The sequence below is a fragment of the Corvus brachyrhynchos genome, unplaced genomic scaffold (genome assembly GCF_000691975.1).
Source record: "Corvus brachyrhynchos isolate BGI_N302 unplaced genomic scaffold, ASM69197v1 scaffold68, whole genome shotgun sequence".
NCBI classification, from domain to species: Eukaryota; Metazoa; Chordata; class Aves; order Passeriformes; family Corvidae; genus Corvus; species Corvus brachyrhynchos.
In genome coordinates this window covers 1,581,044-1,594,335 of record NW_008240039.1, presented here as the reverse complement: position 1 = coordinate 1,594,335, position 13,292 = coordinate 1,581,044, and the positions used below count along the sequence as shown (strand labels likewise).

At 43.2% G+C, this 13,292-nt stretch overlaps 1 protein-coding gene across 2 annotated transcripts; it reads right to left on the bottom strand.

The window, feature by feature from the left end:
- Window positions 1-1,221: 1,221 nt before the first annotated feature.
- On the bottom strand, window positions 1,222-12,179 carry CUNH1orf159 (chromosome unknown C1orf159 homolog). 2 transcript variants are annotated; one of them, XM_008641218.2, is made up of 11 exons: window positions 12,063-12,179; window positions 10,231-10,358; window positions 8,739-8,848; window positions 8,400-8,490; window positions 7,339-7,414; window positions 6,797-6,901; window positions 6,394-6,459; window positions 5,635-5,769; window positions 4,292-4,317; window positions 3,930-3,960; window positions 1,222-3,416 (listed from the first exon to the last, which is right to left on the bottom strand). In XM_008641218.2, the coding sequence occupies exons 4-11, from the start codon at window positions 8,469-8,471 to the stop codon at window positions 3,331-3,333; spliced, it is 597 nt and encodes a 198-aa protein (XP_008639440.1). In that variant the 5' UTR covers window positions 8,472-8,490; window positions 8,739-8,848; window positions 10,231-10,358; window positions 12,063-12,179; the 3' UTR covers window positions 1,222-3,330. The 2 variants fall into 2 exon arrangements, with proteins under 2 accessions (XP_008639440.1, XP_017599572.1); XM_017744083.1 differs by lacking the exons at window positions 8,739-8,848; window positions 10,231-10,358; window positions 12,063-12,179 and having other exon boundaries at window positions 8,371-8,451.
- Between the last annotated feature and the right edge of the window lie 1,113 nt (window positions 12,180-13,292).

The window sequence follows — 13,292 nt, the reverse complement described above, 5'->3', positions numbered from 1 at the left end:
AAAACCAAACCTTAACCCCAAACCCAAAACCAAACGCACAAAACTCAACCACAAAACCCAACTTTAACCACAAAACCCAAATCTTAACCCCAAACCCAAAACTAAACCCCCAATACCCAACCACAAACCCAAACCTAAACCCTCAAAACTCCACCATAAACCCCAAAATTAAACCACAAAACCAAATCTTAACCCCAAACCCAAAACCTAAACCCCCAAAACTGCACCATAAAACCCAAAATTAAACCACAAAACCAACCTTAACCCCAAACCCAAAACTAAACCCCCAAAACTCAACCACAAACCCCAACTTTAACCACAAAACCCAAATCTTAACCCCAAACCCAAAACGAAACCCCCAAAACTCAACCACAAACCCTAACTTTAACCACAAAACCCAAATCTTAACCCCAAACCCAAAACTCAATCCCCCAAACCAAAACCAAACGCACAAAACTCAACCACAAAACCCAAAATTAAACCCACAAAACCCAAATCTTAACCCCAAACCCACAATGTTCAACCCCCAAAACTAAACCCACAAAAGTCAACCCCCAAACCCAAAACTAAACCCCCAAAACCCAACCACAAACCCAAACCTAAACCCCCAAAACTCAATCCTCAAAGCCAAAACCAAAGCCCCAAAACTCAACCACAAAACCTGAATTTAAACCCCCAAAACCCAACCCCAACCCCACAAAACCCAACCAGGAGTTCCCAGCGCTGACAAAGCTGAACCACACACAAAAAAGGAGTAAAAACCTCGGGATTCTGAAGTTTTCTGGGTAAAAATCTTGGGATTCTGAAGTTTTCTGAGCATTATCACTGAGAAAAACTCGATTTTAATTCCACACAAAATTCGATTTTTAGACAACAATTAAATCAAATCTCACTCGAGGAGAAGACACAGAAAAATCCTTCAATAAATTAAATTTTAGGAATTAAGCAGGACAAGAATCCATGGACACACAGAAATTCCCTGCTCCAGAGCTGCACTTTCTTGGCATTATTTGCATAGTTACTCCTTTTTCCCCCCCTCAGGAATTAGGAAAATCCTCAGAAATTCCTGATTTTGGGATAAAACCTCCATGATTTCTGCTTGGGGGGGAAAAAAAGAAAATCTCAGCAGCACAAAAAGAGACTGAAACAAAATCCAGGTTGGATTTTCCCAAATCCTCCAAGTAATTCCATATGGGAAGGGTTTCAACTGGAATTGCCCGGTCAGAAGGAAAATAATTTTATTTATCATAATAGAGAGGCAAAATCTTAAATTCCAAGGGTTTTTTTGGCACAGGAGCCTCCATGATTTGGGGTTTATCCCTGTGGATGCCACAAAAAAAAGGAGATAAAAGCAAATCCAACTGCCCCAAAATTCCCAGAAAATAGGATTATTCCATAGGATAAATTGATCTCTTCCTATCCCAACTTTTCCTCTTGGAAGGTTTTAACCCCAGGGAAAAGGGAATGTGGACTCTCCATGTGGGAGTCAGCTCCAGGACAGCTTTGTCCTCATTTTCCCAAAAAAACCCAGGAGAACCAACTGTTCCCATTCCTGTCCCTGCCAGGGGCTGCTGAGGGAGAGCTTCCAAAGGATTTATTTTGGGAGCAGCACAGGGAGGTGGGAATGCTCAGGCTGCAGAGCTGGAATTCCAGGTGGTGACAGTGACATTTCCATGGATTTAGGATGGATCCCAGAGCCACCCCTGCCTGCTGGAGGGAGACGTGGCCAGGAGAAAAAAAAAAAGTCATTTTCCAGCTATTTTTAACTTCCAGAGAGAGAAATTGCTCAGGCAGGAACAAGATCCAGGCTGGGGGAGGTTGAGGCTGGTGTCTGGAATTAGGGAATGCCTGAGGAGCTCAGTCCTGCCCTGCAAATTCCAGGGATTGACCATAAAAAAATCCCATGATTGCAGTGGCAGGAGTCATCCTGATCCCTCCAGCTCATCCCAAACATCCCCGACTGCTCTAAATCCAGGAATTCTGCTTTTCCTTCCACAGGGAACGAGGCCAGCAGGGCCAATCCTTGCAGGACTCTTTATCCAAGGACTGAGCTGGAAAAACTCCCCCAAAGATTCCCAGATCTGGGATGGGGCCTGGATTGAGCACCAAGGACAGCTCTGGAGAGCGGGACAAGGATCCCAGGGGATCCGGGCTCTGAGGAGGCTCCGGGCTTTGCTTCCAAAGGATTCTGCATCCTAATTATTGTTGTAATTAATTAGTCATCATTAATCACTGTCATAATTAATCACTGTCACACTGTCCTACAGTGGCACTTAACGAGAGCATCCCTTTGCCAATTCCCCATCCCGGAGTGGATCCACACCCCAATCCCAGGATTTTGAGGCCTGCAGCGCTGTCACCTCCAGTTTTGGGGTCACACCACAGGGACAGCACCAAGATTCCTTAAGGATTTTCCTCATAGCAGGGAAAAATCCCCCAAATTCCTCAAGGATTCTCCTCACAGATTCCTGAAGGATTCTCCTCACAGCAGGGAAAATCCCCCGAATTCCTCAAGGATTCTCCTCACAGATTCCTTAAGGATTCTCCTCACAGCAGGGAAAATGCACCAAGATTCCTTAAGGATTCTCCTCACAGCAGGGAAAATGCACCAAGATTCCTTAAGGGTTCTCCCCAAACAGGGGAAGTCTCCCAAATTCCTCAAGGATTCTCCCCAAACAGGACAAGTCCCCCAAATTCCTTAAGGATTCTCCTCACAGATTCCTGAAGGATTCTCCTCACAGCAGGGAAAATCCCCCGAATTCCTCAAGGATTCTCCTCACAGATTCCTTAAGGATTCTCCTCACAGCAGGGTAAGTCCCCCAAATACCATAAGGATTCTCCTCACAGCACGGAAAATGCACCAAGATTCCTTAAGGATTCTCCTCACAGCAGGGCAAGTCCCCCAAATTCCTCAAGGATTCTCCTCACAGCAGGGAAAATGCACCAAGGTTCCTTAAGGATTCTCCCCAAACAGGGCAAGTCCCCCAAATTCCTCAAGGATTCTCCTCACAGATTCCTCAAGGATTCTCCCCAAACAGGGAAAAGTCCCCCAAATTCCTCAAGGATTCTCCTCACAGATTCCTCAAGGATTCTCCCCCAACAGGGAAAGTCCCCCAAATTCCTCAAGGATTCTCCCCACAGCCTCTGGAGGAGAGGGAGGAACCCCCGGAGCAGGGACAGGGCCCTGCAAAGTCCCCAAATGTCACCGAGCTGGTGCCACCTTCTCGCTTGGGATGATTTGGCACAAACCCTTCGGCTTCCTGTGGGATCAGCAGCTTCCAGAGTTTTCCATGGAGTCAGGAAAAGGGCTGGGACACTCCCGGGAGGGGCTCAGACGTTGCTGACCCTGCTGTCGGCCGGGGCCAGGCCGGAGGGGCCCAGGGAGCGTTCGCGGCGGACGTAGCGCGGCTTCCGCACTGCAAGGCACAAAAGCGGCATCAAAACTGCTGGAAAATGGGATTCCAGCCGGAATTCCAGCAGGGAAAAGGAGGTGGAATGTGGCAGTTGCTGCCCAGGGAGGTTTGGAGCACCCACAAGCATGGGGTGGGTCAAGGGTGTGGCACTTGGGGCAAGGTGGAAATGGGGAATCCTTGGATTTGGATCCTGGAGATCTTTTCCAACTTCAAGGATCTCGGGATTCCTTGGTTGAGAATTCCCAACCCCATCCAGCAATTCCTGAGGGACCGAAGCCACAAACAACCCCAAAAGCGAACTCAAACCCAGAACACTCAACCACAAAGCCCAAAATGAAACCCACAAAACCAAACCTTCACCAGATTCCATTGGATTTCCGTCCCCTCCACACATTCCACAGCTTTACCCCAAGAATTATTTGGATTTTCTGTTTATTTTTAGCATTTCCACGTGGAGTTTTCCTTGTCTTTTAGGCAACAGGTGGAAACAGCACATTTCAGGGAAAAATTCCTCACCTGAAGAAACTGGAGGAGAGATCATGGATGCCTGTGGAACAGGAGAAGGATAATGGGAAAAGAAAGAACTTTTTAACGGTTTTTCCTTAAAAAATCCAGGATTTTTTTTGAGGATTCCAACAATTTTCACTCTGTAGAGAGTTCTTGGAAAAACAACTCAATGCAATCCATTATTTTTCAGTTTTTGTCCCAGTTTGGATACAAGGAACCCCAAAATATCTTTGATATTTATTTCAGTCTCATTTATCAATTAAGGAGTTGCTTAATAAAGTTGCAATTTAGTTAATTAAAATCGAAATCATTGTTTAACAAAGTTGAAATTTTAATGTTTTATCTTGTTCCCATAAAAAGAATTCACTCACCGTTTCACTGGGCTGGAGAACAGATGCTAAAAGAAAAAAAAAAGGGATTAATTTAGATTATTTTTATTAATTTAGAAGGCTGGAATGGCTAATTTTACAAAAATACATCCATGAATGGAATCATTTGATTGTTAAAAAAGGAGTTTTGTCCTAAAATCCAACCAAAATATTCAAAAATCCCATTTATAGAATGTATTGGGTGTAGGACTCCCAAGATTGGAGAATTTATCAGCACAAAATGGGGATTTATGAGCTCAAAATGGGAATTTTCTCCACAAAATGGGAATTTATGAGCTCAAAATGGGAGTTCTCCCCACAAAATGGGGATTTATGAGCTCAAAATGGGAATTTTCTCCACAAAACGGGAATTTTCTCCACAAAATGGGGAATTCAGGCCTCAAAGAGCCACTTTTGGGGCCTTGGATGCAAAACGGTCCCACAGAAACTGGGAATGGGAGGATCCCTGAAATTCCTATGAACAGATCCAGCATTTTTAGCCAAAACCTGGGACTTTTTCTGCTCCATCCACCCCTTAATTTGGATTTTTTGGGGAGTTTTTCCAGGTGTGGCAGTAAAACATGAAGGAACTGAACCAAAAATCAGCTTTATTTCAACAGAAAGAGCTCTAACACAGCAAAGTCCGGGCTGGAGGTTGCCATGGGAATTAAAATCAATCCCAAATCAACCCCAAACCCATGGAAAACACAGGGAAAAATGTGGGAGACATCCCCTTCCATGTGTTTTGTTCAGCAACTCCCAGGAATTGCAAATGTGGACACACACAAATCCCAGGAATTGCTGTTTCAAGGCTTGGTGCCCCGTGGGGGAGCAAAATTCCTGGTGTTTTTCCCTACTTTTTCTGGAATTGCTTTGCCAGGAAGGTCAGTGCATGGATTTCCAGGAGAATTTGTGGATTGCCCATCCCTGGAAGTGCTCAAGGCCAGCTTGGAGAAATGTGGGATCATGGAAGGTGTCCCTGACACCTCCCAGCCCAAAGCATTCCATGATTCCATGAGTTTATCCATTATTTTATTCCATGGTTTTTATTCCATGGTTTTATTCCATGGTTTTTATTCCATGGTTTTTATTCCATGGTTTTTATTCCATGGTTTTTATTCCATGGTTTTTATTCCATGCAGGAATAGCAGACATAAAGACCAACAAAATCAAAAATCCCCACAAAATCCAGCCCTGCTTTACATTTTCTCGGGATAATCAGGAAAATCCAGCAGCTCCATGGAATTCAAACCCAACCATGAGGGGATTTCAACACAAAATTCAACTTTCAATCAATTAACGCAGCAAAGTTCATTAAGGACTGGATAATTAAAGGGGTTTTTTACCTTTGTTTCTTCTGTAGAAAATATTTGGGAGTTTGTTGGCTCGTTTGAGGTAGAAGAAAGAAGCCACGGAGAGGATCAGGAATAAACTGATGAAAAATGTCCCCAAAATGAGGGAAGCTGCGACTTCTGGGCCCCCTGAGAGAAAAGAATCATAAAAAAGAGAGAGAAAAGTCTGGTTTTCACCCAAAACCCCTCCTAATAAAAGGGTTAAATAAAAATACAGAGCAAATCCCTCATTTTTAGGTGGTGTTGGATAATCCCATGTGCCTAAAACTGAGTTTATGGGCAGGATAAAAATGGGAGAGGGAGCAGCAGCTCCCAGGGGCTCCTCATTAATTCACTTTTTAAAAATTTTAACAAATTGAATCACTTTTTAAACTCATTTTAACAAATTAAATCACTTTTTCAACTCATTAAATCACTTTAAACTCATCAAATCACTTTTTAAACTCATTTTAACAGATTAAATCACTGTTAACTCATTAAATCACTTTTTAAACTCATTAAATCACTTTTTAACTCATCAAATCACTTTTTCAACTCATTTTAACAAATTAAATCGTTTTTAACTCATTAAATCACTTTTTTACTCATTAAATCACTTTTTTAACTCATTAAATCACTTTTTTAACTCATTAAATCACTTTTTTAACTCATCAAATCCCTTCTTTTAAACTCCCAATCCTTTTTTCCACCAACCCCAAATCCCTGGAGCAGAGGGAATAATCCCTCAACCTGCCCAAAATTCCATTTACTCACCAAAGTTCTGGATGAAAGGAGTGACAGTGCTCACGTTCATTTGGGAATTCAGCCCTCTGCTCCCAGCTGTAAAGAAAAGGATGGAATTCCCACTAAAATCCATTTCCATCACCAATTTGGACATTTGGCTCTTCCTGCAAACGATCCCACTGCACTTCCTGCCCACCAAATTCCCAAATTTCCACAGTTTTTGCAGCTCCAAGTCCCACGGGGACTTTGGGAAAGTTTTTTAAACGACGTGGGATAAAAATCTCCATTTTTGGAGGTATTTTTGAGGAGTTTTTGCTGCAGGAATCGATGTGAATGAATGAATACAAATGACTGAAATGAATTAAGATTAACTGAATTCCAATCAGTTGAAATTAATGGCATTTAAATGAATTTAAATGAATTCCAAACTCACCATTTCTGCACTCGCTGAGGTTGTGCCCAGAGGGGCCGGGCAGGGTTTCATTCCTGCATTTAATGCAGCTGCTGCTCCCATCCTCATTCCACCTCCTGTAGCATCCTGCCCCAAAAAAAACACGGAAAAAGGGATAAAACCAACAATTCACAGCAAGAATTCCCAATTTTCTGCTCATTCCCAGCTTTCAGAGGGAAAACCCAGCAGAAATTCCCTTTTTTGGGAGGGTTACAAAGAGCTCCTGCTTCCTCTTCTCCCACACAAAAGAGGTTTTATTCCCAATGTTTATCCCAGGAAAAAGAAAACTTTCCATGAGGCCAAAAGGAGAAGGAATTCCAAGGAAATAAGATTAATTAATTTATTTATTTTCACTCCCCAGCTGCTGGATTTTGGTGCTAAAGTCCAGAAAATCTGGGAATTTTTTATCCCTGGAAGTGTCCAGAGCCAGGCTGGGCAGGGCTTGGTCTGTAAATGAGCTTGAAGGTCTTTTCCAACCCAAATCATCCCAAAATTCCATGGTTTTATTCCAAATAATTCCATACCTGGGCTGCACTGGTGGGTGACGGGGCAGGAGCTGTTGGAATCCAACACATCCACACAACATTCCGGCTCTGAGACCTACGGAGAGGAATTCCCAGTGCAATTCCCACTTTTCCATCGAGGAAAATGCTCCAACAAAGAAAAAAATCTCCACAGAAATTGAGGAATAATTCACTTCAAACCTGCTGGATTTTTTTCTTTTTTGCTGTTTTAATTTTTATTTTTTGTTTTATAAATGCATTTTATTTTTCTTTTAGAAATAGAAATAAATATAGAAAAATTGTTATAAAAGCCTGAATTATTTACAAATTCTCCAAGGAAAATCAACCAGAACTTCCAAAATTGAAAATTTTCTCGGTAAATCCCCTTAAAAAATCCTTAAATCAGGCTTAAAATAAAAAGAGAGTAATTTTGGATGAATATAATGAGACCTGATCTGGATTCAGCCATAGGAAAATTGAAATAGAACTGAGAAAAACCAGCAAATTTTATTCAGTTTATCAGCAACATCACCAAATGTGAGGGTGAGAAATCAAAGATATCAGGAGCAGCAGCTGGGGCTGTTCAAACTGAAATTAGCAGGAAGCAATTAGTAAATTTTACTGGATTACAGCAAAAAAACAGGAAAAAGCAAAAAATATTTAGAGATAAAAAATTAAAATCAGGGTTTTTTTGAGGTTTTAGTGGGGGGATTCTTTTAAAACCAGAATTTTGTACTTTGTATTTCTGATTTTTTTTTGGTCCCTTGAAGTTTTAGAGCAGCTCAGGCATTAAAAAGTGAAATTTTGGGGTTGGTTTGAGGTTAAATCGATCAATATCTTTAAAAAAAGGATTCTTTTTGGATTCTTTTTGGATTCTTGAGGTGCTTTTCCCACATGGTTTTGCATCCCTGTTACCCCACACAGGCAGGGAGAATTCCCTGCTTTCAGAAGGAATCAGAGGAAAACGGGAAAGTTTCAGGGAATGCTGAGTTTGGAGCAGGAATTCCTGAATTCTGAAGGCTTTTAGGAAGTGCAGGAGGAGAGGAAAATAACCTGGATTGGAGAAATCATGGAGCACCCACCGAGTTTTCCGTGGATTTGCCGGCAACTTCTGCCACGAGCCTCGTTAGGAGAAGCACAAAGGGCACCTCCATTCCCAGGAAAAACACGGGTCTGGATAAAAATCAGGAAGAAATTCAAATTATTGATTAATAACACAAGAATTCTGCTTCCACAGGGCACCTCCATTCCCAGGAAAAACACGGGTCTGGATAAAAATCAGGAAGAAATTCAAATTATTGATTAATGGCACCTAAATTCTGCTTCCCTTTGTTAAGGAAGTTTTGCCAACGCATCCTTTTTCTCGGGAATGAACCATTCCTTGGATCTGAGTGGAATTAAGCACTGAGGGAAGGGCTTACCTTGGTTCAGGATCCCAGCTGGAGACATCCAGGATTTTCCCTGCTGCCTCTGTGGTTGCTAAGGAACGAGGAGAGCTCCGAACTGGGCCATGCAGGGACAATCCCAGCAGCTGGAAAATCAACGGGATTGTAGGAGAGGAGTCAACACGAGGGGCTGGCATGGATGGGGAGCACGTGGAAAAGGGAATTCTGCAATTAATTCACCCCTTGGGATGGAGATTGAATGGATTTGGCTGGTTTTTAAGGGAACTTTTCCATTTGGAATGGAAATTCCTGGCCTGTCTGTCACAAATCCTGGTTTTTCTTCCTTTAAATTGACAGAGAATTCCACACAATTCTGTGGTTTTTACATGAAATTGGAAGAAAATGAAAAGGGAAGCGGAGGGAAAAAGGGGGGGGAAAAAAAAGGGGGAAAAAAACCACGGGTCTGGATAAAAATCAGGAATAAATTCAAATTATTTATTAATAAAAGGGGGGGAAAATAAGGGGGGGGGAAATAAGGGGGAAAAGGGAAAAAGCCAAGGAAAAGGCACCACCTCCCACTTGATCTGCAGCTGCTGAGCCACTCCCTGTGTCAACAAAATAAACCTGCCTGTCCTCCAGGAAATAATGCTGCAAGGCATTCCAGGCTTGGATTGACTCCTCCAAAAACCAGCATTTAGGAAAAAAATGTATTTTTTATATCATAAATAAAACATGGAGACTGAAAAAATCCTTTTTTCTAAGGGGGAAGTGCCTGAAAAAAGCCTTTAACTGGAGAACTCCTTTAGTGCCTCGTTTCACACCCCAAAAATTGGTTCCTATAAAAATCCACCGGAGGAGTTTTTAGAATCCTGCCAAAGAAGTGTCCTGAGCCCTTGGCAAGTCGTTTTTCTGAAGGAAAAAAAAAAAAATCATGGAGCAGATCCTATAATTAATTTCCTGATATTTTTTTTATTAAATCATTTCCACCCCGCCCCCATCTTCAAAATCAGATTATTCAGCTCGGTGGGGGGAAATTAGGATGATCTCCTGCTCTCCCTGAAAGCTCCAAGCTCCTGAAAATCCTACTCCAAACTCACAATTCCAACTGATTTTTTCCAGTGGGAATCGGGGCAGAACAGGGAAAGCTGGCACTGCCACCATCCCTCCCAACTGAAGCCCAATAATGTTAATTATGATCTCAATTTAAAGCAGGATGTGCTCAGGGATGGGTGCATTTTAACCACACACAGAGTTTGCTTTGTTCTCCATCCGTTTTCCATCATTTATCTTCAGGAATGAGATGAAAAATGAAAGAGTTCCTCTGGGGGAAAACAGTTGGGAGTGGGTAAAAATGTTTTATAAATATTTTTAATAAACTTCTCATTGATTTGGAGGCTCTGAGGAGATTTTTGTCAATACCTGATTATTAAAATAGCTGGGAAGAGCAAGAAAACACAGATGAGGCAGGAGTATTTATTAGAAAAGATATTAAAATTAAATTATTGTTTAAACAATAGATTGCTCTTACCTAGAAAAATAACGCTGAGGAACAAGCCATAATAATATTTGTGGGAAAAAATCACTTTTAAATGCCAGATCCTCCTCCTGGTGAAGACAAACAGCTCAATCAGCTCAACATTGGTTGGATTTCCATCCCTAAAATAAATCAGGACACAATCAAGAGCTGCATTGATGATTTTTGGCCCTGCAGCTGTCCCAGCTACTGGATCAAAGCAGCAGCCAATAATTTTTATTTCCATTAGACAGAGACAATATTTAAACATTTTATTGATCTGGAGCTGTTGGGGTTTTTATTGACCCGGTTTTAAAGCAAAGCTGAGCTCAAAAAGCTGCTGTAAAGCTTCTGAACACAGAAAATATTGGTTATTTTTTACTTAATTTACATTTTACTCCAAGCCCCACAATTATTTCTTCACAGCCTGGTGGATTCTCTATCAGGCAGTAATAATTAGCAGCTTATTTACATACTATACAAATTAAATCTCTGTGGATGAGGCAGAAATTCAAGCCAGGGATGGGACACTAAAGATTGGATTTTTTAGGGTCATGCCCATAAAAAAAATCAGACAGATTCAAGTATCTGTATTTTTAAAATGCAATAATGTGGAAAAAGATATCAAATATTCCTCAAATCACACCTCAGGAAGGCTGGGAAGAGCTCGTGAACTCTAACAGGGAATAAATCCAGCATGGAACTTCCAGGACAGCAAATTCCAGCAGGGAATTTGGCTTTTAATGGGTCTCACTCCTCAAAACCACAGAAGGAACAACTCCTTTTAGTGTCTTCTGGTCAAACACAACATTCTGCTGCCATCCTGGATGAGGTTTTACCTCATAATTTGAAATTGAAAGAGGAAAAAAAGCCCTAAAACCTTCAAGAGATTCAGGAGCCACCAACGCTAAAGAGAGGAGGGGAAGGTTTAGCTTTGAAATGAGGTGTGAGGTGGGGTTTGGATGGGAAACTGGGAAGGAATTCTTCCCTGTGAGGGGTTGGGATGGAATTCCCAGAGAAGCTGGGGCTGCCCCCATCCCTGGGAGTGTCCCAGGCCAGCTTGGAGCACCCTGGGATGGCAGAAAGCGGATCTGGATGAGTTCCAATTCCCTCCAACCCATCCCATCCCACGATTCTGTGCTACACAAATCCCATCAGGATCAAACACCCACAGCAAAACCATTCCCCCCCCTTAAAATATGTCCCACGTTTGGCAGCGTTTTCCCTGCGGATAATGGCAAAAAAAAAATAAAAATAAAAAGAGACAGAACGCCAGGCAAAAGCTGCTGCCCAAATTAGAAAATATTTCTGCCTCGGTGTTTTCCTGCCAGCACCGTTTGGGGAAGGCAGACGCCGGAATTCAAGCAAGGATTTCACACCCTGAGTGTCACGTTTGAAACAAATCCCGAATCTCTGTCAGCTCGGATCCCCAGTGCCACAAAACACTGCAATTAAACCACATCGAGGCTCACTCAGGGAATCCTGCCTCTTGTTGCATCTCAAAAGCAACACAACCAACTCAGCGACACCGAGGTTTTTTTCCTCCCACTCCTGGAAGCAAAATGCTTTCATTGATCTTTACACTTTCCATTCTTTCTGCTGCAATATCAGCATCTTTCTTGCCTAAAGTGTTGCTGGAGCTTGGGAATTACTTCAGCAGCTGGGAAAGGATGGAAGTGAAGAGAAACTCTGCCTGAATTCCAGGTGGTTTCATAATTCCCTGGGTTTGAAACCGCATCGCACCCGAAGCCTTCTTAACTCTGAGGTGACAAAGCTGAGAGCAGAACCAGAGGGGGTGTAAAAGCTGAAGAATCCAAGGGGTTTCCAAAGCTGAAACTCTCACTCACCAGCTCCTCCAGGCTCCCAGGAGCCCTCTGCACCTTGCCCAGCTCCCAGCACACACCTGAGGGTTGTGGTTTGCTGCTCATTCCCCTCTGCAGCTGTTTCACAATGAACCTGCTGTGCCAGAGACAGATAAAGGTTGGAACAAAACAATCTTTTATCAATCCCAGCTCGAGGAGGACTCGTTTTTCCAGCTTTGAGCAGAGCTCCGATCCTGCCCTTCCAGCGCTGGGATTTTGCAACAGCAGCCAGCAATTAAAACCTCAGTGCTGCAGACAATGAGAGCCACCTTAAGCCAGGCTTTGCTGCAAAAGCTGCTCCACACCTGCCCTGAGCAAACATTAATTAGTATTTGCTGCTGGGACACGTTCTGCTCTTCCAGCACTCGGTGCAGCCTGAGAAATCGGGAGGAGGAGGGAATGTTCTCCAGGGAAAAGGGCTGTGGGAATGGGATAAGGGAATGGTTTGGGTTGCAAGGGGTTTAAAGGTCATTCAGTGCCATGGGCAGGGACACCTTTCACTGACCCGGGTGGCTGCAAGCCCCGACCAAGCTGGCCTTGGACATTGCCAGGGATGGGGTATCCATGGAATAACCAGTGCCAGGGCCTCAGCACCCTCACAGGGAGGAATTTCTTCCCAACATCCAACCTAAACCCACTCTCTTTCACTTTGAATTCATTCCCCCTTGTCCTGTCACTCCATCCCTTGGAAATACTCCCTTTCCAGCTCTCCTTGCAGCTCCTCCAGGCACTGGAAGGCCTCAGTGAGGTCACCCCAAAACTTTCTTTCTCCAGGCTGAACAATCCCAGTGTTTTTATGGCAAATCTTGGGGGGGGGTTTCACCCCTAAGCGGTGCACCAAAAAATCCGTATTATTGGGGTATGTGTTTGGGGGAAGTTTAGCCAAGAAAAACACACCAAAACAATAACGCCAAATACCTACAACTCCAAAAATCTGAGATTGGTAAAAAAACTGTATTAGACCGAGTTAATTTATTAGGAAATAAAGCACCCAAAGTTTCAGTGGGGGCATGAGAAGGAGAGGACTCCTTTCCGAACGCACCAGGAACCAGCTGGCCCCAAAAGCGCTGGGCAAGGAGGAGGAACAAGGGGCGATTTTTTTATCCTAAAGCCAAACCCCTTCCGACCCCCCTGGCGCCAGGATCGGGGACTTCTCCCTGGAGAACTCGGTGGATCCATCAGCCGCCACTGCCCACCCCGGCCCTCCGCGAACAA

Bases quoted from the DNA above. Each gene is read 5' to 3' on its own strand.
- CUNH1orf159 (XM_008641218.2), bottom strand. From the start codon at position 8,471: ATGGAGGTGCCCTTTGTGCTTCTCCTAACGAGGCTCGTGGCAGAAGTT. The intron at 6,902-7,338 runs GTATGGAATTAT...TTTTTGGGGCAG, and splicing joins CACCCACCAGTGCAGCCCAG to GATGCTACAGGAGGTGGAAT. The intron at 3,961-4,291 runs GTGAGTGAATTC...CCTGTTCCACAG, and splicing joins TTCTCCAGCCCAGTGAAACG to GCATCCATGATCTCTCCTCC.